Source organism: Camarhynchus parvulus, chromosome 2, assembly GCF_901933205.1.
Source record: "Camarhynchus parvulus chromosome 2, STF_HiC, whole genome shotgun sequence".
Taxonomy (NCBI): Eukaryota; Metazoa; Chordata; class Aves; order Passeriformes; family Thraupidae; genus Camarhynchus; species Camarhynchus parvulus.
This window is the reverse complement of record NC_044572.1, coordinates 46,300,353-46,324,397: the sequence shown is the minus strand read 5'-3', so window position 1 is coordinate 46,324,397 and position 24,045 is coordinate 46,300,353. Positions and strand designations below refer to the sequence as shown.

General features: G+C 35.2%; 1 protein-coding gene across 3 annotated transcripts in view; it reads right to left on the bottom strand.

The window, feature by feature from the left end:
• BBS9 (Bardet-Biedl syndrome 9) overlaps positions 1-24,045 on the bottom strand; it is a 287,736-nt gene that overhangs the window by 140,226 nt on the left and 123,465 nt on the right. For all 3 annotated transcript variants that reach the window (XM_030943560.1, XM_030943558.1, XM_030943559.1), the window contains 2 exons: positions 20,310-20,492; positions 3,529-3,751 (listed from right to left, as the gene is read on the bottom strand). In XM_030943560.1, coding sequence (XP_030799420.1) covers positions 3,529-3,751; positions 20,310-20,492 — 406 coding nt within the window. The remainder of the gene's footprint in view (positions 1-3,528; positions 3,752-20,309; positions 20,493-24,045) is intronic.

The window sequence follows — 24,045 nt, the reverse complement described above, 5'->3', positions numbered from 1 at the left end:
CTCATCCAACCATTTATGCACTGCCAAAGGCAACATAGTACATGATATAGCCTGATGTGGTTTACAGCTATAATCATATTTAGCCAATGATTCTGATTAAATTTTAATCACCCATATAAGAACATCTTACATACTGGAAAACTATCATGTCCCTCCTGAAATTTCTCTTTATTTTTCCCTCAGAAGAAACAAAACTGAACTCTATTCAATTTGTCTAGGTTTTCCTTAAATTCTGCTCCCCATGAATCCTACTTATGAAGAATAGAAAGAAATAATCATATCTCCTCATTAAAAGTCATATGACTACAACCCAAAGTTGGAATTCACCTTTAGTGGAAACATATTGCTGTCTTTTACTCAGTTGATGGCACAATATAACGCCAAAAGCCTATCCTATGGCAATAGTGCTTATGGAATTATTTCTCAAATTTTAGTTTGTCAGATTACTTGCTGGAGTCCTTGGCTCTTGCTTTAACTGGAAATTGTCTTAATAACTTTAGATCCTTCTCTAATTTATCAAGATCAGCATTATTGCTCTCTCAATATACCTCAAACTACTGCAAGCTTGTTGCAAAGCCACAATTTTAACATTCATGCCCATATTCCATCAGTGAAGCTATTAAAGAAAAGAGTGAACAAAACCAGATCCAGAAGAGACCATGGTCTACCTCTAACATACTCTTGGATTAACTACAAATATTGACAACCACTTTTGAAGGCATCTTTCAAATAATTACACACTTCAAGATAATCATCAGCTTTTTAATGTGGCTTCAGGCAGTTTCTCTAGATTTCAGGGTACACCATCTTGAATGTATTAAACATAACTTCTAGAAATTGAGCCTACTGCTACAGTGCTGCAATACTAGAAGGGTCCTAGGCACTTTAAAAGAATTTTTTTTAAGTTGATTACTATGAAAAAAGAGGTTTTCATTGTTAAGAAAAAGAATGGGCTTAAGAAAAAGTGGTATTGAACAAAATCCTCAAGCTAATGCTCATGACCCTACTGAATAATTATGGGACCATCTTTGGCTTGGAGCTTAAACATTCTGAAGAACTTTCCCCTACATTACCATCCAGTACTGCACCATAAATCCTCAGATAAAAATACAACTCTCAGTCTCCCTCTCCACATATCGTTTACCTCTTCTCCTGTACCTATTCCACTTCTCTCCTTTAAGGGCTAGGAAAAGGAGTTTCTCTATTTTCTAGGCATTATCCAGGAGCTCTTGTCTCAACAGCACAGGTATTTTGTGTACTGGTTTCCCTTTATATTAAGGCACCATTCTCAATTTCTTCCATGTGTAGAGACAACAGGTGCTTTTAGCTGGACTCAAGAGTGAGTCAAATTTTTTTTTACTATCCCCACTAACAGCACTGTTTTCATATTGATGAGTGGTCTTGAGCACAGGAATTCATTTCTTTTAGTAAATCTAACCAGGCAAATGAATTCCAGGAATGTACCTAGAGCACTCCAACTGCTAATGAAGAACCGGTACAGGCACAGAGCTAGTTCTGAAACAAAGACGAGATACAAATCACATTGCCAGCCTCAACTCCTTCTGCCTACAGATCTGCTTCTTACAGACCACATTACTTGCCAAGTTAGAGATGGCCAGAGAAAACCTGAACAGGTGACATGACAAGACAAACATGTTTAAAAAGTGTCAGAAAAACCTTTAAAAGAAGTTCTAAGTTTTCTCAGTCTGACAAACACACAGTTTCAAATCACACAGCATATCCTGCTGGAGGGTAGCTACTTAAATACTACGCTATTCTGAGCGTTGACAGAAGTATTTCTCTGTAATGAGCTTCTCATTAATTAAGATAACATTTTTTAGTTTCAGCCTCTTTCAAAAACTATATTCTCTCAACAGTTAATGAGTAAATGCAAAGACTATCAAGAGTGATATTTCTTCTAATTTGTTTATAATATTTACAAATTTTACTCCTTTCCTAACAGACTCATAATCTAATTGCATAGTTCCTTGAACTCAATAACACTAGTCAACTAAATAGGAAGAAGTGAATTTCTTTATTAAATCAATTCACCTTATTAGCTTAGGTGGAAAAAGTTGAACTGCAGCTATTCACATCTTTTCAAAATTCTTAGAAGAAAAACAATGGTTATATAATCAAAGATCAACAAATTAAATGCCCTTTGCACATATGTTAGTCTTGCAAAGAAATACTAGCAGAAATGTGTAAAGCCAATATGACACCTATTCTGCCTCCCTTCCTTATGTCACATGACTGTGAGTCTGGTTCCAGATATGACAACAGCATAACACTAAAGTAAATTAATATATGTTGATAGAATTTCTACCACTGCATAGTCTGCAGCTGTTTTACCAGATCATTTATAGTGGCACATGAAAAGGAGGGCTGCATATGACAAGGACTTTTGAGTTGTTGAAACATTGTACAGACCATTCATATTATATTAAACAAGAATTTAATTCTTCATAATGTAAGAAAGTAAAATACTGATAAGTAAGATACTGCCCCTAGCATAACTCCAATCTTTATCAAAAACAATATCCATACAGCCAACATAACAAACTCCTAGGTTTAAGCATGATGCATATATAAAATACAAACTTTTCCTTACATATGTGAAGACCGCTGTAGGAGAAGGAAGGCACCGAGGTCAAAGACCATAGTCATATTATCATTTCGGAGATTATGAAGCCGAACAAGCAGCCAATCCAGAACTGGAGCAGTAAGATGGGGAAAAAATACCTGTTTCCAAGTCACCAGGAGTATCTAATGTTTACTAAGTCTATCTATCGAACTGGAGAAAAATAGCAGGAAGAAAATGTCTTGCAACAGTACGAAGACGCTAAACTCCAGACTCTATAGAAAAAGTATAACTTTGCTCCCACTATAACTAAAAAGTCAGAATACAGAAAAGGACATTAATAAAATTTCTTTTAAAAATAGTAATTCCTTGACAGGCATGTAAATTATTGTGAAATCTTGCTCACATTCTTATTCTAGATGGGAAATAATACACACTCAAATTAGTTTCATCTTCAATTTCATGCTTTCTTTGAGATACCATCCACTTAACTAGTACTTTCTAAAGTTACAGATTTATTTAGTGTTATTAGTACTTCATTATTTATCATATGGATATGCCATAAAGCCACTAATACAAATATATTAATTTCTTTATCCAGAAAACAGGACTCTTCACTCCTCCTTTTTCCATCACATTAGAAACATACACATGCACACATCCAATTGAAAAGTGCAAAGAAATTCGTGTCAAGAATTTTCAGTATAACAGTGACCATCTGTGTTTCGTTTGAGAGCAACAGTAAGTGTTGAATAGAATGAGAAAACTCCAAACTTCAAATTATCTTATTACCTAAGTCATTCTACTTGTCAGTGACACCAACAGTGTTTGGTTCCCACAATCAATGGAAAACAAACTGCCAAGAAAATAAAACGCGCAAAATTTTTAGCTTTAATATGCAAATAAATACTTTGGATTCTGAACATTCATGAACTTCATGTCTTTACCTGGCATGACAGCAGCTGGCTGAGTGGCTGAGTCCGTACTCAATGAAAGGCGGCCGCCTTTGGCCAATCTATCACAGAAGAGGGTGATGTTTTTCTTCAGTCTGCTGGTATCTTTGGGCATGGACAACTGGCTGCTGAGAGTCAGGGCCTGCTCCTTGGAGCTCTTTGATAAACAAGTTCTTAATAAGTAAGAGACTGCAGCATCCACAGTTTCTTCCCAACCCTGCATTAGAGAAAAGGAAATTAAATAAAATTAGATGAACCGCAATATGATATATCATATTAAAAATAAGGTAACACATCACGAACTGAGAATTTTCAAACTAAACTGGTACATAGAATATGGTTTTGGGGTTAATGAGTGTCATGAAAACCCAACTTCACAAGCAAAAGTTGAAAAAATAAACTTGTTCCAATATTGAGGTCAGAGAAATCTAATTTCATTAGTAACAATGTATGGACAGTATGTGATAGAACAGATAAATTCAGTTGTTGCATTAATAACTGAAAACTAGAAGTTCCTGGTTGTGACATTTGAAATTAAGAACAGAATGGAGATGTAAATAAAAACATAATATGTAGTATATAATATTAGGATGATGAGACATCAAGGCCAGGAAAAAAATACATATCCAATTATACATTCCTTGGAATCACAAAGATTTGCATAATATGCCAATAGCAGAGAACATCATGACTGCAACACAAAGGTAAAGATATTCAGTACCCATTTATCAGATCAATTAACCCTAAGTTATGAGCACACATGTGTCAGTGCTGTGATGAACAGGGACTTTGATTTCAGCAGAGTGTCAAGCTGTAAATATTTATGTAAAGACCAGCTTGGTAATCACTTCCAGTTAAAACAAACAAATTACACTCAGAAAAAGCAAGTAAGGTTCTTTTCAATAAGCACCTTGAATAGCACGTTTAAAAGTTAGCTTTGAATCTGTAATCTATACTGTGGTTTTACACAAACAAATCAAAGGCATTCCTTTAAGTAAGAATTCTGGATAGAAGTCTTACTATTTGTGACAAGGTTATTAGGTTAACGCATAAAATCGAATACATTATATCTATCTCATTTTTGCAGTATGACATGCAGATTGACTCCTCTTGATGTATTCTGGAATCCTCAATTACACTCTGATGTGATTAATCCACAGCATCTATAATTAATGAATCACAAGACAGTCACAAAGCTTTCTCATGTCTTTTCATTACAATCTTACAGAGCTTGGATAGAGTTAGCAACTAATACAAAGGGCTTGGTGGCCTGCTAACTTCATGACTCACAACATCTCTTAGTACTCAGCCACCTGTAAGCAAGTTCCATGTATGTGCTGCCTACATGCACAGGAAAGTATATTTAACCACTGCAGTATTAGTGTCTGCTCTCTCAATGCTCCTGATTGGCTGTGACTTATTTTGGCAAGTTTAGTGACTTTAGAAATTCTGACACGACAATCTGGAATCACCCAGCTCTACCTGCTGCTAAACTAGCAGAAGGTAACACCAAGCTTGCTTTTTATGAGGCAAGTACTCAGAAAAGCAAGCTCAGAATCTTCTAGTTTCTAAGCTCTTTCTCATGATGTGCTCTACTTGACTGAAAAAGCTAAGCTGAACAGCAAAATTGCCTACATATACAAATTTCCATGACTCAGTAAGAGTAATGTTTGAAAGAATGACGTCAACCCAGACATAGCCCACTGAGCAAATAAGGTTTATGGATTTCTTCAATTAAATATATCATGGCTTTTGTGAAGGACACTACTTTTAACACAGAAAATCAAAGGCCACCTTCCTGATCTTGTTAAACTCCTAAGAACAAATCCAGGGCTGATGCTTACTAGTGGTCAAGTACACCAGTGAGACCACACAGTCATATGCACTTCATTGTCCAAACACACCCTATACTGAGTGTCCTGGAAATGTGATGTGTGTGTATAACATATTTATATTTTGTAGAGGAACAGGATCACCTAGTGAGGTTTTCTCAGTCAGCATTTGCCTTTCTGACTTCAGAAAAATAACATTAACTTATTATGTTATCTGGATTTTCCCCCCATAAAAAATCCATAAACTAGAACAAAAACTAAGTAAATCAGAAAAATCATGCCAATCAATCGATCAATGCTGTACTAGCTTAATGTCTTTCAAATATTCTAGAAAGAGTCCATTAGAATGCAATGCATCCAGTGACCTGTGATGGTGACAGGAAATCATCCATTCTGCAGCCAATTTAAAGAGGTTAATGAGCTGGTAAATGCTGTCTACATTCCCACATACTGGGCAATGAAATTTAATATGTACAAAGGACCAAAAACAGCCAAGCCAGCCACTCCTAATTATACTACAAATCATGAAAAATAAGAACAACATAAACATAGGAATCTTGAATTTCACTAAAAGACAAAGAAACACATGATTAACTGTTGTCAGCATACAGTAGCTCAGGAGCTGGCCAATATGTCTCTCCAAATAAGTTGTAAAAATGCAGGCAAAGGCATTTAAATAAAAGCACTGACTTACAAGCTAACAAAAGTCAGGAAATTAAAAGTGGCTAGTATTCTGTCCTTGGCTCACACAGGTATGTTTTACTTTATACCACAGCCTTAACATTTTCCAGCCCTTGTTCTTGTATTTCATTTCCATGTAAAACTGGTTTCTCAGTAGACCATAAAACTATCTTCTCCAATTCAAGGTCTGTTGACCTAGTAAGTCCAGTCAAATCCAAAGCACCCTTTATGATTAATGAAAGAGTACACAAAGGCTACCTCTAAATGAAAAGACTTGTTGGAAAACTGTTAAGGTGATTTTGTACAACTAAGAATTAATGGCTGCAAATAAGACTGCATTTGTCAGCAATTTATTGGTGCAAGGGGAGAATTGAAAGAACAAGAAAAATTCTTCACATGTTAAAAAAGCTGAGAGATGTTTGAAAATGAAAGTATTCTCATCTATAGCTCATACTGCAGAATGTTTCTACTGCCACCATTGTAATATTCACTAATAGCTTTCTGTGTAGCATTCTGCGTATTTAAGGACCAAAAGGAACATCTCCAATGGCAACGTGATGCCAGTAATCCATCATTCTATGATCAGCAAGCGTTGCCGTGACTGAGACAATAAACGCCAGTCAAGACTCACAGAAAGAGGTATTACTAAATCATCCAAAATCTTCATGTAATTGCAATAGATAAAAAGATATTTAATTCATCCATTTTACTGTTTCACTGGGAAAGGCTGGGCTTCATGTTTTGCATATATACATTATTACTTTTTTAGGTAATAGGTAGAGATTGACACTTTCTTTAAACCAAATAAAATACACTGCAGGAGTCTGAAGACCAAATGCAGACTTGTAATATTAGCATTGTTAATATTATATTAGTACACATCATTTGTGTTCTCCACAAATTGTCACAAAGGATCCTCAGATGTCATGACATATCTGAGTGTGACCATAATTATACATTCAAACTCACTTTGGCATAAGGCTTCGCCCAGAGTACCTTGTTTGTAGCCTGACACTTAGCTGCAACTAAGATTCCACTCCCCAAGAGTTTAGCCGGATAAAAACAAGGTCAACTAGACATAGATAGGGGCAGGATCTGAGAGAAGGATTTCCATATTGTTGTTGTTAAGACACATAGAGATAGGGAGAAGTCTGATAGGGCTCTGTTGTCAGATTTAGTAGATTCACTCATATGGTGCACCTTCTTAACACATTTATATGGGTAGTATATTTCAGACATCTACAAATTAAACCTATTTGTCTTAAGTACAAATAAATCATTCTAATAGCATATCAGTCAAACTTGAACAAGATTCCTAAGTTGTATGCATAAGCCAGACAAGTATTTCATTGTGTACCTTTTACTTTAAAAGCCTTTATCTTTATTAATAATACTCCTAAGGCAACAGCTATTTTCTGAGCTGCCTATGATGTAATTTATTCTGGAGTGACAATCAAGGCAGTTCTGAAAGAATTCAAATACAACGTGAAACATACTGCAAAAACTATGCAAAATTAGTGCCAGGCAAATGATGGGAATTCTTACAGCTGTTCACTCAAGAATTTGCCTGGCTATATCTTATTTCTTTATTTTAGACACAACAGTGATTTCATCAGTTTTCAAAAACGCTAGAACACTTGGAAGTTCACCATATTAATTACAACCTTGGCATTTATGCTTAGCTCAACCAGCAGTGGTTTCTGTATCTGAAAGCATTGTTTATGCTAATTCACAAGAAACACCAGCCATGTGCCTCTCAGCGCTCTACTTTTACAGTAATTTTTAAAAAAATTATCTTATTCTTACATACACAAACCAGTAATCCACTAATCCATGGCTACTGATCTAGTAGTATCCAACACAGGCACAGACCATAAGCAAATTTTGCCAGAAATTTACTGTGGCACCAGTCTTCCTAACTCATATTATTCTTCAAGCACATTCTATATTTCTAACTTATTTATCTCAAAGAGGAGATAACAGCCACAGAAGCCACAAACTAGGTGTGCAACATCTGCCTGTGCTGTCAGAAATGGAAATGACAAACCTTCCTTGTTAGTGTCCCTGAAAAAGTATGGCTAAAAAAGAATTAATAAAGCCTTCAGGAGACCTTTTGAAAAGAATCAAAATAAAAGAAAAGAAAAAGGCAAACCAATAGACTCAATATCTATTTAGCACTCAGAAAAAAATGCACCAAAATAGTGCTGAAGTCTTAATGTATTACATCTGAACAGTGCCAAGAGACAGTATATTTTTTAAGAAAAGGTTTTCTAAGAAAAAATTGAAGAATTATCCTTGTAACAATATAAACCAGTTTTGGCTAACATAACGCTTTAGAATCACCAGTCACAGATTATCTGGAAATTTTTACAATTCACTTTTGCATTAAAAACCAAAAACCAAAGCAAAAGCACTCCACACATACAAATAACAAAAACCTACCACTGGGATAAACTAAAAAACAAAGAACTGGCAAACATCCTACAGACTAGTAGAATTCAAGTCTGATGAAAATCCAGACAAATGACTCAAGCTTAAATACATTCCAAATCTGTAAAGTGCCTAAGAAGGACATTTGTATTGAGCATACAATAGAAAAATCACAGTTGAAGTTCTTACATTAAACCTTCTCTCTCTAGTAATATCTTCCTTTAAATCATTTATGACACATGATGTTCATAATATTAACTGATTTGATTTTGACTCCTATTGCCATTTAAAGAAATTCAGTTCTAATAGGAATTCATAGACTGATGAAAACTATATCAAAGTGAGAATATACTTGAACATCCCAGACAATGCAAGGGACAGAACAACAACAACAACAAAAAACAAAAAGGAAAAAAATTAGTATGATATGTAGTTCCAGAAAAACAGCTCAAAACCATAGATGAATCAATTTCACTTTAAATTATAGAAACCATCCTTATTTGTGAGATGCTACTCTGAAGTCAACCTGTCACAGCACATGCCACAGTTGACACAGCCACGATACACAGAGCATCACATACAACTTCAGAAGGCTTTAAGCATTCACCCAAACAGAGTAACACCATACCACAGCAGAAGGCTTCAAGCATCTGCCCATACAGAGTAACATCACTTCAGAAGTCTGCAAATGTCTGCCCTTCTTGTTCTTCAGCAGAACCTTTTATACCCCTCATTGTTCATGCATTGCACCTGTGTGCCCTCTGCTCCCTTTGGTGGTTGGTCAGTGCACCTGGGCACTCCATGGCTCATTGCTGTCAATGCTGCTCACCTGACCCACACAGCTGCAGCCCATTGGGGATGAGGCTCAGCCACAGCCCCGCTCCCAATTACCACAAACTGTACCTACATCAACCTACTCTGAAGAGCTTTATGGACATTTAAATCTTATTAAGGGTTTGGACTTAGAAAATTTGTCTACTCCAAACAAATTACAATTTACTTGAAACATAAGAAACAAAAGCCAAACAAGGGACAAAAGAAAATGCTAATCCCAGAGAAGTACAAGGTAACATCTTGATAATTCTGACCACAATATGAGCAATCAAGCTCTGTAGGGATCCTGGCACAACACATATATAAGGTAAAAGCTTAAACAGTCTGTGAAGAACAACAAATAAAAGACCACATAAAGGAATCAAGACTGTACAGGAAACTGTATGAGATCTGTTTACAATATTTATCAAACTGGTCCGAGTATAGCAAAAACAGATCTGTGCAGAGTTATTTAATATTAAGTATTTATGCCAGCAACTATTTTCCAGCTACTTAAGAATATCTAATTCAAATATTAGTCTCTCACATTTTGAGGTTAATAGACTGCAAAAATCAGATTTAGCAAAAATCCATTGTGAATAAAGTGGGTTAATTTAAAAGTCTGTCACAGACACACTTGTAATTCCTGCACAGCTGCGCTGTAATTGCCAGTCATAACAGAAACAGCAACTTTATCTGTTCAATGAAGAAATATTTATTTAATAGGAACTCTCCAGCAGCATAAACTACTCTCTACAAGAACTCTTCATTTTCAGACCTACTTGGTAAACATATATTGATAGCGTATGGCAACTTCACCTGAGAAAATCTCTATGACAGATTCTTTCCTGGAAAGTAGAATTGTCATTTAAAAGTTTCTCTGGTATTTTTTTCATTTCACAAATAACCAAATGCTTCTGCATTAAATATAAATATAGCTTTTGGAGGATTCTATTCTATGGACACCTAACTTTAAAACAAGATTTGCCAAACTCTCCTTCTATAGTGTCTTCAGATATGGAAAGGAAGTTAAAAATGCATATGGCTTAGTAATCAAAATAGTGTTCTTAAAATTATCTTATAGAATAGGCAGTATTTTCTCTTTTAGGAAGAGTACTTCTAAACTAATCTAATGGAAAAATCAAATTGTAGAATAGAAATATTTAAAGCTGTGGGTGTTTTAGAAATCTAGCAAAGTGAGCATTACTAAATAATGGTTCTGAAAGCTGCATGCATGAGGATGATGACCTCTATCTTTTGAGATTTAATTTATTTTTCAAGTCAAATTCTGAGCAAAGTCCTGCTCACAGAAACAGGTTTTGATTATCAGCAGTTGTAGGGTTTTCTGTATCAATGAAACAACTGGTAACATGATTAAAGAGTGTAAGAAAGCAAAACTCTGTGTGGGGATCATAGTCATAATATTTCTTACACTGCTTAACTCTTGGATACTTTTAAGATTAGTCATTTACTCTCAGGAAAGGGCATGCTTGACGAAAAATAAAACATATACCAGGATGAATATAGATGATGGTTCCATTAGCTCCTCCATTAAAATTTAACCTCTGTATACTGCAGCCAAATTTCCACACGGGCTGCATCCTTTCGCATTGGATGTTCTTCATTTGCACAGAAAGACTTTCAAAATAAGGTTAAAATAGATTAGAATTAGATCAGTAAGTTTCTTCTTGACAAGTAATGAGTCTGTGTTACTCAACTCTTCTTTCAAATTGTCTCATATCTCAAAATTGGAGCAATACAGAGTGTTTCCTGACATCTAATTTGTTGGGGTTTTTTCCTGGACGACCATGGGCTTTTAAGAATGGATAAGAGGCAAGGAAAAGGACATATTTTTTCAAAAGAGAAATTTTAACTATCTAATTGTACAGTTATTCATCTAGTAATGCTTATGTGTTGTAATATTAACACATCTGGAATACTGAAAGTTCATACACTTCATGAGTTTCTGTAGACACTATTCCCCAATCCTCAAGTTTTGAGACATTTTTTTCATCTTAATTTTCTTTCTACCTTGACTTCTTATGACCACTGGCCCCTTCTGGGAACTGATGAAAGAAACTCTTGCAAGCACTACATGAATGGAATGGCATGACTTCTTCTGTTGCCAGCTTCAAAAGTCTGTTGTTTTATTTTTAGCACTGAAATCATCTAACACTTCATCTTTCTTTTCCTCAATAACTTTTCACCAGTTAGTTAGGAAAACTGAGGTGCTGTTTGTGTCTTGCAGAGGTTGTCAAAGCTGTCTACAGGCAAGAAAACGTATCAAGAGTTGTCCATCTTGCTAAGAAGTGCTACACATCCAGCAATAGGTTTGCCATACATTAACTTTAGAATTAGGATCAGCAAGATAACTTTAAGTATAGGGAAAAGGAATCAGACGTTGTTACATTCAGCCTGGAGGAAAAAAGTAGAAAAAACATATGCTAAAGCAAGGTTATTGAAACTTCTTATTGCATCTCAGCCCATACTCCATCTTTATATCACTGATATTCTTGGAGAAGAACTTTTCATCCTTCACTGTATCTCTTATTAGGTTATTAATACAATATGCTATGAGATACTGACAAATGAGATTGTGTTTCCAAAACCTGTGAAATATGGAAGCATGGAAGCATTAGATCTAGAAAAAACACCTTGTTATAAAGTTTATTTCCTATTTAAATTTTCACATTACTTTAGATCTACACACCACTATCTTTAAACTCAGTTGTGTTACTTCAAATTGTGGAATTTCTATTCTCCCAAAATGCACAGGTGAGGACAAAGAGGACAGTGGTAAACTGGATTTGCATGTTTATTTGGATAGACAACTTTTAAATTTATGCTAGGGGTTTTTTTCCTACAACAGTATCTTAAGCAAAGTTCATTAACTCCTCCATTTGTGTAGAGATTTGATTTACAAGCTGTTTTATTTTTGAGGTATCTAAACTATACTTTTTGCTTTATTAAACTTTCACTTACTTCATTGAAAAAGCCAGGAGATGATGAAGGACATAAATTATGCAAACATTATGTTCCTTTAATCTGGCCTATTTTAATATAAGTCTCTCACTACCTGTGTAAATGTAAGAGAATACTGGTATATCATTCTTAATCTAGGAATTAAGACAAAGCACCTTGCCATTAACTAAAAGGAAAAAAAATCCATCTGGAAAAATGACTACTCTAAAATCATGATTAAAAAAAAGTGAGTTTTTCCTGGGATCTTATAACAAGATGAAAAATTCATATGATGTCTTCCGTATGATATTCCTATTTACCTACCTCTATTTGTCTGTGTGATATGCTATCTTTGTAAATTCCAGTAGACAGATTATACAACAGCACACCATGTGAACAATAGCTATAGGTTATCTGGTAATAACCAAAAAATGCTACATGATTGCGACTTAGAACCAAGAACAACCATCAACAAATTCAGAACGAAAAGCAATCTCACCACAACTGGTTCCCCCCACTTCCCCCAAAAAACAAAGATAAACTTGGTGATTTGATCTTCATACACCCTTTCAGAAACATTTCTGACCATGAGATCGAAGGGAAATGATGAATATTGCTGCGTACCATTGCCACATGTTCAATATAAACAGAGAGCTTCACAAAATTATCGGGAGGTATGGTTAGATACAATGCTACTAACATAGCACTACAGTATTTATAATAAAAGCATCATAGTTTTGAACTAATGCCAGACAATCAGAAAGTAAAACCAACAATAAATATGCAATTTTTAATTCTATAAATGCTGTCCTATTAGAAAACCTAAAGGTCATACTCGAATGATGAGGAAACAGATTTGTTTTTTTAGTATATAATGAATTCCATCCGAATTTTACAATCAATCATAAATCCCATTACATTTCTAATATACTAGTAGAGTACTGATCAATACACAGAATCATAGAATGGTTCAGGTTGGAAAAGACTTTCAGGATCCTCCAGTTCCATAGGCAGGGACACCTTCCACTAGACCAGGCTGCTCAAAGCCCCATCCAAGCTGGTCTTGAGCACTTCCATGGATGGGGGGTACACAATCTATTCCAGCACATCACCACCCTTCTAGCAAAGAATTTTTTCCTATTATCTAATCTAAACCTACCATCCTCCAACCTAAGGCCATTCCCCCTTGACCTAACACTACATGCCCTTGTGAAAAATCCCTCTCTATCCTGCTTGTAAACCCTTTTACTGGAAGGCTGCTTAGCAATAGTCTGAGGATCTTTCAATTAGGACACAATATCAAGGGAATTCTTCACTGACAATAAACTTCTTTAAAAGAAAAAAGAAAAGAAAAGCAAAAGAAAGAGCCACTGATTATATATATTGAGTGTTAAGACCCTTTGCTGAACAACATTTCTGTAATCACTGTAATGCATCACTCTTGTCATTAAGCAGTTTAGATGACAACTGATCTGCACTCCTGGTATGCACCACATACTCAGTAATTACTATGACCCTAAAATGGCTCTTTGTACCTGAACTAGACAGATCACCCTAACAAAGAGAAAGTTTAGAGGTCCCCATCACAATATTACATACAGAAAGATGTCTGATAACAGAAGCTTATTTAATTTATCAAACAAAGAGTACATCTCTTACAACTCCAGTACTTCACAGGGTACCCAAATTACTTTAAAAGATGGTGATATATGCTGGAAGCAAACTAATCAAAGCAGAACACAGTTCTGCCTTGACTAATTTACACCAAGAAATAAGATTCCTAAGTAGGTCTCTGCTTACATCAGAGACAGTGCACTGAAGATTAACTTCAGGATCTCCAATACCAGCAGAAAAAAAATCAGCGCTCAAGTTAAAATCAATTCTCAAAACTTTTTAATTAAAATACATATAACCAATAGATATGTCAGATTCTCCATTAGCATAAGCTTTTTTACCAAGGCTGAATGCTTGTTCTGATCTTGTTACAATTTTCAGGGAATACAACTAAACAGGACAAGAATACAATTCTTTCTGTCCTTTGTACTTTGACAATTCATAATGCATACCAAACCTATTTCTGCATAATTTTGTTTAAATCAATTTTATGCCATCTGGAAGAAATAGAGAAAGCTTTATTTTTTTAAAACCATTTAAAACTATTGCCAACCACCAGAAGCAAGCCTGTTAAAAAAATAGAATCTTACAGCACCTTCTTATTAAACACCAGAAAAAGAGCAAATGATAAAAAATTTGAAAATACAGTTGGGCAAAGCTTCTTTTGATAATCTTTTTAAGTGGAAAGCATCAGATAAACATATATTATAGATTTTTAGTAATCCATAAAACCTTCCAATAGATCACATTAAGCCCTTCTTTCTCAGACCAAGAGAATATTGGCACTCTTCTATTCTACTCAGAGAATTCACTGTGAGGAATTACATGAGTTTAGCTGCAAACGAAGATCACTAGGTAGTGGTGCAACGTGGCTTCAACTTGCTATTGCTGCCATAACCCACTGTCTTCTCAGTAAATAAAATTAACTGCATGAAGAGAATGATTACCAGACACTTTAGGGAACTGTGATAGTGCTGGCAGTAGTGGTAAGACCACCTCTTTGGTCTTCAAATTCCCCCTTTTGTCCGAGTTACTTAACATTTGATCTTTTGTGTTTAGACATTCCAACATTATCAAATAATCAATGAGTTTGAAACTCTGCTTTTAAGGATAACAAAAGTAGAAACAGTTGCATTAAAGTAGTGGCTTTACAACCACGCGTCTTTCTGTCCACCTACTCATATTAAGAGCAACTGAGGGAGCTGGGGTTAGGCTGGAGAAAAGGAGGTTCAGGGGAGACCTTCCCACACTCTTCACCTCCCTGAAAAGAGATTGTAGCCAAGTGGGAGATGGTCTCTTCTCCTGCATAGCCAGCAACAAGACAAGACAACATCTCAAGCTGCACCAGAGGAGGTTCAGGTTGGACATGAGAATGGGCTGCCCAGGGGTGTGGTGGAGTCACCACCCCCGGAAGTGTTCAGGAAATGTGACAAAGGTTGGACTCCAGGATCTTGCAAGTCTTTTCTAACCTTAATGCTTCCATGATTCTAGTTATCTCTGGTATACTCTGGTCCTCTTGAAAGCAGGCTAGCAGGCAGAGCACTGATTTTCATATCAAAACATACTATACAAGAATGTTTGAGGTACTTGAACCATTGCCTCTTCTCTTGTTGTCCAGAAGGGTCACATACACATGCATGAGCAAAGGACATCAACAGGAACCAGGCACCACTACTCTATTTTGAACCTTTCTCCCTAATACAGGACTTTGCTACTCTTCCTTGGGCAGGGAATCTCATTTCTTCTTCACCTTCTTCCCCTCACTTGACAAACTTATGTTACCCTGAACCAAAGTAAACTTCAGGCTGAGACTGATCATTTTTATTGAAAAATTATGGGGCTTATTGGGAAAAGCAGAAAGCACCTTCCTTTTATTTTAGTGATTAAGGGTTTAAAGCTTACTAGCTTTTTGCCCCCATTTCTTTTAGACTTAGATGGTTCACTGTAGCAGAAGTCTTTCTGAATTGTTCTGGTGCATGGTATTGATTCAAATAGGAGGAAGACTTATCTATTCGTTTTTATCATTAAAAAATGTTACTGAGTGTCATTTAATGTAATTTTCCAAGCTGGATAAAAGGTAATAATTTTCATGTCTTTTTCTCTCTAAAACCATTTATCTCCAGATGTATTATCCACCTTGTTCCTAAAAAGAAGGAGGGGAATAAACATAATGTATCTGCTGTAAACTTGTCGGTTCACAAAAATAAAGAATACAACCATATGGAAAACTGTCTTCAAGTTATCCATCATCACGGCCCACTGCCTTGTGGTGGTTTTGGTTTGGGGTGAGGTTTTTTGTTACATTTAAGAAATTTTAACTAAAAGATAATTTGTACTAGCCTATAGCAAACAAGAAAATATTAAATATTTCAGCCTATTTTTAAATATTTCATTTTGGTACACAGTTGGAACTTTTCATTTAAGAAGTGGTTACAATGACAAGTGGAATATAGAAAATCTAAGGCACAAAAAACTAATTCCAGATGATTTGTATGGCAATCAAGAGCTAGGTTGAATTAATTACAAGAATTAAAGTGACACTTTCCAATAAATTCTAAAAATTAGAGTTCATAAAAATTACTCTTGCCAAAGGTACAATTATTAGCTTAAAGCTTCAAAAGCAGTGGACAGCAATGGAAAATTCAAAGGAAATTTTTTCTAATGTCAGTCATGACAGAATTAATCCTGCTGGAATTACAGAAATAACCTTACCTTTGATTTTGAGAGTTTAATCTCAGTAAAGGATTCTTTCCACAAAATGGTATTTTTTATATTACTCAAGAACTGTAGAGTAAAGCCCATTTGCTATCATGCATAAAACCTAGCAGGCTATCTAATCTTTCCCAAATGATTTTTTCTTGTTTTTGTGGATTACATTCAGATCATCTTCTTACAGTAAACATAGACACTTTTGATAGTAACTCCTGTGACTTTTACAGGCACTTCAGGAGTATTTTCTGACACAATTTCTTTTTCATCATTGCCTTAAAGTACATTTTTCAACTTTATCTAATCAACACTGTGAAGTGGTAAATTTATAGTCTCTAAAGTAAGTTAATTACTGTAAATCATGGAGTCAATTAAAATATGCATTTCATCCTCAGGCATATTTTTCTTTGAAATTACAACTTCAATAAAATCCTAAGATCTAATACAGACATTTACTTGGTTGGTATGACTCCAAACATAAATAAAGAGAGATGGAAATGTACTTCCTCAACACCGGTTTATAGCTGTTACTGTTAACTATAGTTATACAAATGTGACTACATCAAGCAAGGAATGATTCTGAGCAATTAAGCACTTGTATGTAATTATTTGGCAACATCAGGAGAACTATGAAAATATTTACTCTTCAGTAAAGTTGCTGTTGATGGCTGTATTGCCAAGGGCCCTCCATCAGTCTTAAAGTCAGAATGTTTGTATCGACAGACATATTCTCCCTTTGTAATGTGTTAAACAAAGAAAGCATTAATACCTTAACCATCAGGCATATGAGCCATCGGTCAATCCAGACATCATCCAACCCTTATATCAAAACTACCCCATGCAGCATGAACCCTTTGAACCCTTTAAATTAGCCTGGACAAATTCCCTCCTCTCCCAAACGGATTTCCTATTGTAAACATATACTTTATCACAAACTCAGCATTTTTCAAATCTTTTTCTATCCAGAAAACTCAGCTTGGTAAAGGATAATCACTGAAAAACACCCCTTAGAAATATGAGGGCTTATTTTGTTTCAGACTTGATAGTACTTCAAATTGCTGTCAGTCCCTGTTACCAGCTAATGACAAGTATGTTAGTCTAGCAGAACAGTGACCAACTCTCCTGAAAAAAATGAATCATGTAACAAAATCTCTAGTACTTTTTTAACATTATTAACAAATCATGGATTCTTTTGTCTCCAAAAGCACCCTAAAGTGTTTTTCTACCATATATTTCAACAGATAGAAAAATACAGAACTCAAAACCAATATACATGTGAAAGTATAGTTTGCATACAGCTGTAACACTATGCTCTGAAATGGTATTAATATATACTTCTATATTCTAAATATGGATTTTATTTTAGTCCCACAGTAACAAAGTACATTGGGAAAAACTGCAGCTAACTTCCCTGCAACTACTTTTCTTCAGTTTTGGCATCAATTTTTAGTGGCTTCATTATAAGAATTAGCTCATTTATCCCGAGAGAGATCTCATTATATTTCTGCTGTTATACTTCTACAACTGCGTATCATTCATAAAGAATCACTGAAAAAGAGGAATGTCCTTGTATTTCCAACACTGAACAACCCTTTTAGTCAGTGTTATCAAAACAGTGCTATCTAGGTGTTAGTTAGAAATTTACTGCCAGAAACAAAACATGATGCCAAATATCTGTTATTCACATAAAATATGCAAGTTTGCAGTATTTCTTCCACTATATTATTGTAGTCAAGAAAACCAAAATTTTATATGTTCTTAGACAAAAGTTTGCAGCAACAGAAACCATTTAGCAGTCTGAGAAAAAATGGTGACACAACGAGAACAGAGAATGCCACTTTCACATTTGCTAAATATGTAACTGAAGTGATTGCCAGGTCTAGAAAACAAGATACAATCTGTTCTAAATGAAATGGCATGTATGAGAATAATGTTGATGTTATGGTAAAAGAGGCATTTCTTTTTATGTTAACAGTGTATTCCAAACATTTCCCTTTTTTTAAGAAAACACTTCCATAATTTAATGCTCACAAGGCAGAAAATATTCTGGAGATGTAGACTGCATCCAAACTATCTTCTAACACATTCCCTCCAAATAAAAATACAACAAACCATTGTGCAGAATTGTTTGAAGAGTAAATAAAAATTCTTCAGAGTATTTTGTTTCACCAGTTTTCTACTTCACTGCTTACAAGGAAACCTGAACACTAGCTAGAAGCTTCTGTCTGTAAATATCATTGGTATGTCAGATTTCCCCATTCCCTGCCTAAGCTTCTTAAATTACATTCAGATTTCTGTGGTACCATAACAACTTCAACATGGCACGTAATTCAGTATTTTGTAAAGGTTTTGTTTCTATTTCCATCTCCAGTTGTTGGTTTACATTTTTCATCCTGACTGCTCTGCAGGATATACATCCTTACAATGCTTATGTGAAGTCTTGCAGCTTCAACATAGAACATTGGTAACCACCACGTTAAAACCACACCGAGATATGGGCTGAAGCAAAATCCTGCATTACAGGATACAACAGACTGTACCATATTTCATCAAAACATGCAGCAAAGCAACCCAATTCCTGACGGCAAAATAAAAATTTGTCATGTAAAAAAATGTTTGTTTGGGCTTTTAGGAGATTCATAGGAACTTTCTTTGAATTCAGTTCATGGGAATGCATGTTCCTCAGTTTCAAGGCTTGATTTTCCAAGTTTAAATGAGGACTAAATCCAAAACAAATCTCAACAAAACTGTTTTGCTTTGCCTGGTATGAGTCAATATCATGTAAAATGCCAAAACACTTTTTGCCCCCCAGGTGGAAATGGCAGAAGATCCTAGATTCATGTGGAACCCAGCACAATTTTTCTAAAAGACCACAAACCATTCTAAGTATTCCAGGTATGCACAAAAATCTGGATTCACTGTACATTGCAAAAACCCTGTGCAGAGCATGAAAATTAAAATTAATGTGTACTTAAGATAATTGTTGAAACTAACTGGGGATCAACTCTTAATTAAGTTGGGAACATTCTTTAATTCAACTAAAGCAGTGTTTAGCTGTGGACCTTAGGTGTGGATATAAGCAGCATTACAGATCAATCTCCAGATTTTATACATAATCTCACCTGGTCACACTCACGAAATAAAAACAGAATTAGCAAGACATCCACAGAATGCAAAACTACATAAAGCGTGGTTTGGAGTACAAGGAAATTGTCTATTCACAGTATTTTGCTTAGATAACTTTCATCCCTTATATAAACCACTGCAAATACACTGAGGACAAAGTATGGAAAATTATTAATAAACTTAAACCTATGTACTGTATTTGCTGTGTGTACCTTTTATATTTCTATTGGAATGTGGACATGTATGTTATAGAACATTTATATTAGAGTCTTCAAAACCTGGGGGTCTTACTCTGTTATCCTAACCACAGGACAGAAGGTAAAACTCAGATAAATTTATGTGAGACATTCCTACTTGGCTTGGTAAGGAAAAGCTAAGCAGAATTTAACTGGTACCACCCATGTCCTCTTTTGAAACATTCTATAATCTACTCCTACTTTTCCACTTTGCTGTGAAATCAGCATAGTCTGCATCAAACACCTACTTAGTAAGGCTACTTAAATTACTTCAAAGGACAGTCTTCAGCAATGTACAGGGAGAAATAAGGAAATGTAAGGGCTTAAAGCTCTGTGAATGAGCATTTTTTAAGCAGCTCTCACAGATTCTTACCAGCTCTTGTGTATCCTCTGCTAATGGCAAAAACGTAGCTTCCAAAATAGCAACTTGATCAGTGCTGAGCTTCTGCCACAAACTAATCAGCATAATCACCAGATGGGTGGCACTTTTCAACTTTGCAAATGCCTGGAACATGTTGGCTTGATTTTCTTCTGCTGCATCTGCTAGAGCTATTACCTGCAAAAATTACAAACATCTGTTAAATGTAATTTTACCATCCGTGAACACTCAACACTGAAATTACCTTTGGCACACTCTTGTTTTCCTTTAGAAGATCCTGAGGAATTCTGTTTTCCATAAACACAAAGCACAGAGTATTAAATGAGTTATCATTTATCTAGATTTTTCTTTTGCATACCCAAGGCAATTTCTAGTCCATATGGCAACAGGATTAATCCATCTAGTACAGTAAGTGTAGAAAGGATTTTGTTTAGAGCATATATTTAAGGCATTCCTGAAATTAATCCCCATCATATCACATAATATGTGACAACAAACTGATTTTCAGGTTTATATCACACACTAATCTCCATATGACCAATAAACCTACTGTATTAATCAAAAACAACACATTGATTTTATGCTATTAAAAAGGCAGCAGATAATTATTTCCGTTGGAATACAGCTGCCATCTGTTATTTTATTAACTCTCATGTCTTTCCATGTTTTGCCCTAGTTCCTTCAGTGCTTACGCCAAAATGTAAACTTTATGGATCATGTATATGAAGGCAATATCACTTTAAGTCCCAGACATTATGAAAGAATTTTCAAAATAAAATAAAACTAACAGATTCACTTCTTCTAATACGGTAAGAGTTTTGCTGAGTACTTCAAGATGAGGAAAACCAGAAAACCTATTATATAATACTCAGTTCAGAAATCATTTCAATAGGCAATTGCTGTAACTTCAGCATGACAAGAGACTTTCCACAGTATTTGTACTGGAGTACTTCAAGTAAAGGAAAGGTACAAAGGTTAGGGATTCATCCTGGGGGAGCACAACTTAAAAGACCTGTTCTCAGGAGTGTCATTATATCTCCATGCTACCCAAACAACGCTTGGTTTACAGAAGCGTTGATTATCTGATTGTTATTTAAATCAACACAAAGCACCTCTCTCAACCACTTTCTGTTTATTTATTTGCAAGACAGGGTAATAGGTGCTTGACTGGAGTTGTGAAAAGCCTCATAGAAATGCATTTAAGTGTAATTAGTATTACAGCAGAATTTACAAAGTGCAACTTGCAGAGCCTGATCCATTAACATTTTGGCAACAGCAGGAAAATGAAAATACTATATGATGCATCTTCAGCAGGGAAAGACAGCCAACCAGCTGTTAGCATTTGGTGGAGGAAAACTATTTTTAATCTGCAATGCTGGCATTAGAGATGTATGTGTGTTCCCTCCAAGCTCCCATGTGACTGGGAAGATAAAGAAAACAGAATTTTAGGGAACTATAAATATGAAACATTTCAAACAAAATGTGTTGATAGCTTTTGTTTTAGATTTTAAAATGTAATCTTTCCAAATAAAGCAGAAAACCCACAGGACACCCATGAGTCCAAACACTACATAAATCAGAGCAAGTAACAAAACAGACAAACAAAAAACCCCAGCTAACCATGTGAAGGAGAACAAAGAAATTAATCCCAAGCAGTGAAAACCAACACAACAAACTTTGGTCAGAGAACAGTAATGACATCACCAACATGTCACCTGAGGCATCTGTGCTGGCATTCAGTTTGCTCTGACCAAAGCCTTGAAGCTTTCCACACTTCACGTTCTACAAAAGGTGAAGTTCCATATCACAGTCACTTTCCAAGAGTTGTGGGTGACAAAGCCACCCTACAAGCAGCGCCCTACGTAGCAACCTACGCCAGCTGTCTCTGACCCATGTAACCAGTAATTTTATGCATTGTACATCTTCATCTTTCTGAGACAAGGAACAACAGTAAAATCTTCCTCAGTCTAACAGAGCCCTTCAAATATATAATTTCTTTTCCTGTCCAATATACAACTGATAATTTGGGAAGAACAATGAATGGAGATGAATTTAATATGCTAATGAGGTGTGCTCATTCACTGGTATGCTTCCTCCAAAGTCATCACTGATTGGGATAGTACAATTCAGAATTCCTGGCAAGCTACCTGTACCCTACCATGGATAATGCTCAGACAACATTATTTTGTTGAAGATCTAAGCAAACACAGTTACCCTTGTGTGACAACTACGTGAACCCCACTTACACAGCAAAGGCTACTTTCTGGAGTCATTCATAAATTCCCAGGTGATTTTTCACTCTGTGCTGTATTTCAGCTGACACTCTCCTATGTACTTCAGAAACACAAACAGCATAAAGAGAAGTAACTAATGTGGCCTTTTACCTTATGGAGCCTTCATTTTAGGATAGGTTTTCTTCCTATTTTATAAACATGAACAAAGGAGATGCTCACCTTTTCACAGGCTCTCGATGTAAAACAAATATATCCCAGTACTTCCAAACAACACCAGATGTACCAAGTCCATAACCTATTTTGAAAGCAGTTTCATAAAAACACTTAAGAAGAACAACTATTAGAAGTTCTTCTTTGGCACAAAATTCTACAGTTCTCATGCACAATAATATTAGGCAAATGTTATAAAAGTGGTAGACCTAAGTTTCTAAAGGAGAAGTGCAGTCTTTAAGCATTGCAGGTCACTAAAACATAGTAATTACATCTTCAGATAACTGCATATATACAAGTTCTACTTTACACTTGCAAAAAAAAACAAGGAAGGGGAAAAAAACACTTCTAGGCCCTAATTACTCTGTTAACAGATGAAGCGACCCAATATAGCTTTCTGAGATCTGGAATATCCAGGACAAAGGACAATACAATATGAATTACCACACTATAACATAGGCACACACAAACACAGTAAATTTTAAAAAGCCTCAAGACTAAAGATTCCTTGACAATACATGGTTACACAGTAAATACTTGACAGGAGGGGGAAAAAATCTTTTCTCATGGAGTAAAATTACTCTAAAAATTTCCCAGGACACAAGATACAAATTTTAGAAGTATTCTGGAGCTCTTCATTCAAACACTTGAGGAATTTAGGAATGAGTAAGTTTTAACAACATGACATCAATATTTTTAATAATTTTATTTTTGCCTGAACATCTCTATTTATATTTTGTAATATTTGAGGAACATGAAGGATCTTTACCCTTTGCAATCTGAGATCCTAGTCTCTTCAGACTCAGTCATGATTTCTCCATTATTTCCCGATTTTATTTTCAGTTCCCAGAGTAGCTGTTCAATCTGTTTAATATCTATTTTATCATCTTTCTAAACAGATATAAAACCTTATTAAAAAAGAAAATCTATCCCTGTGTCACTTTTTCATAGGATAGGTAGGAAAATACATTGCAACCGACAGTCTCAAATGTAGCTTACATATAAAGATTTTAGACCAACTGGAAACTATGAAGTAAAAAGTCCATCTATAATGCATAAGACCTATCATTGTCTACTTAACATTTTTTTTCCTCCTTCTTCAATATCACAAAGCTTTCAAACAAAGAAAACTAAAAATATGTTTTTCAAATTATCTTTCTAAAATTTATGAATGAAAGGAAAGTATCTGATAAAGCAGAAAATATTTAAGAGATACTGAAATAGTGTGGTCTACAATATTGAACATATATTTTTATAACTGATCAAAACTTGTTTTTGATTTCTAT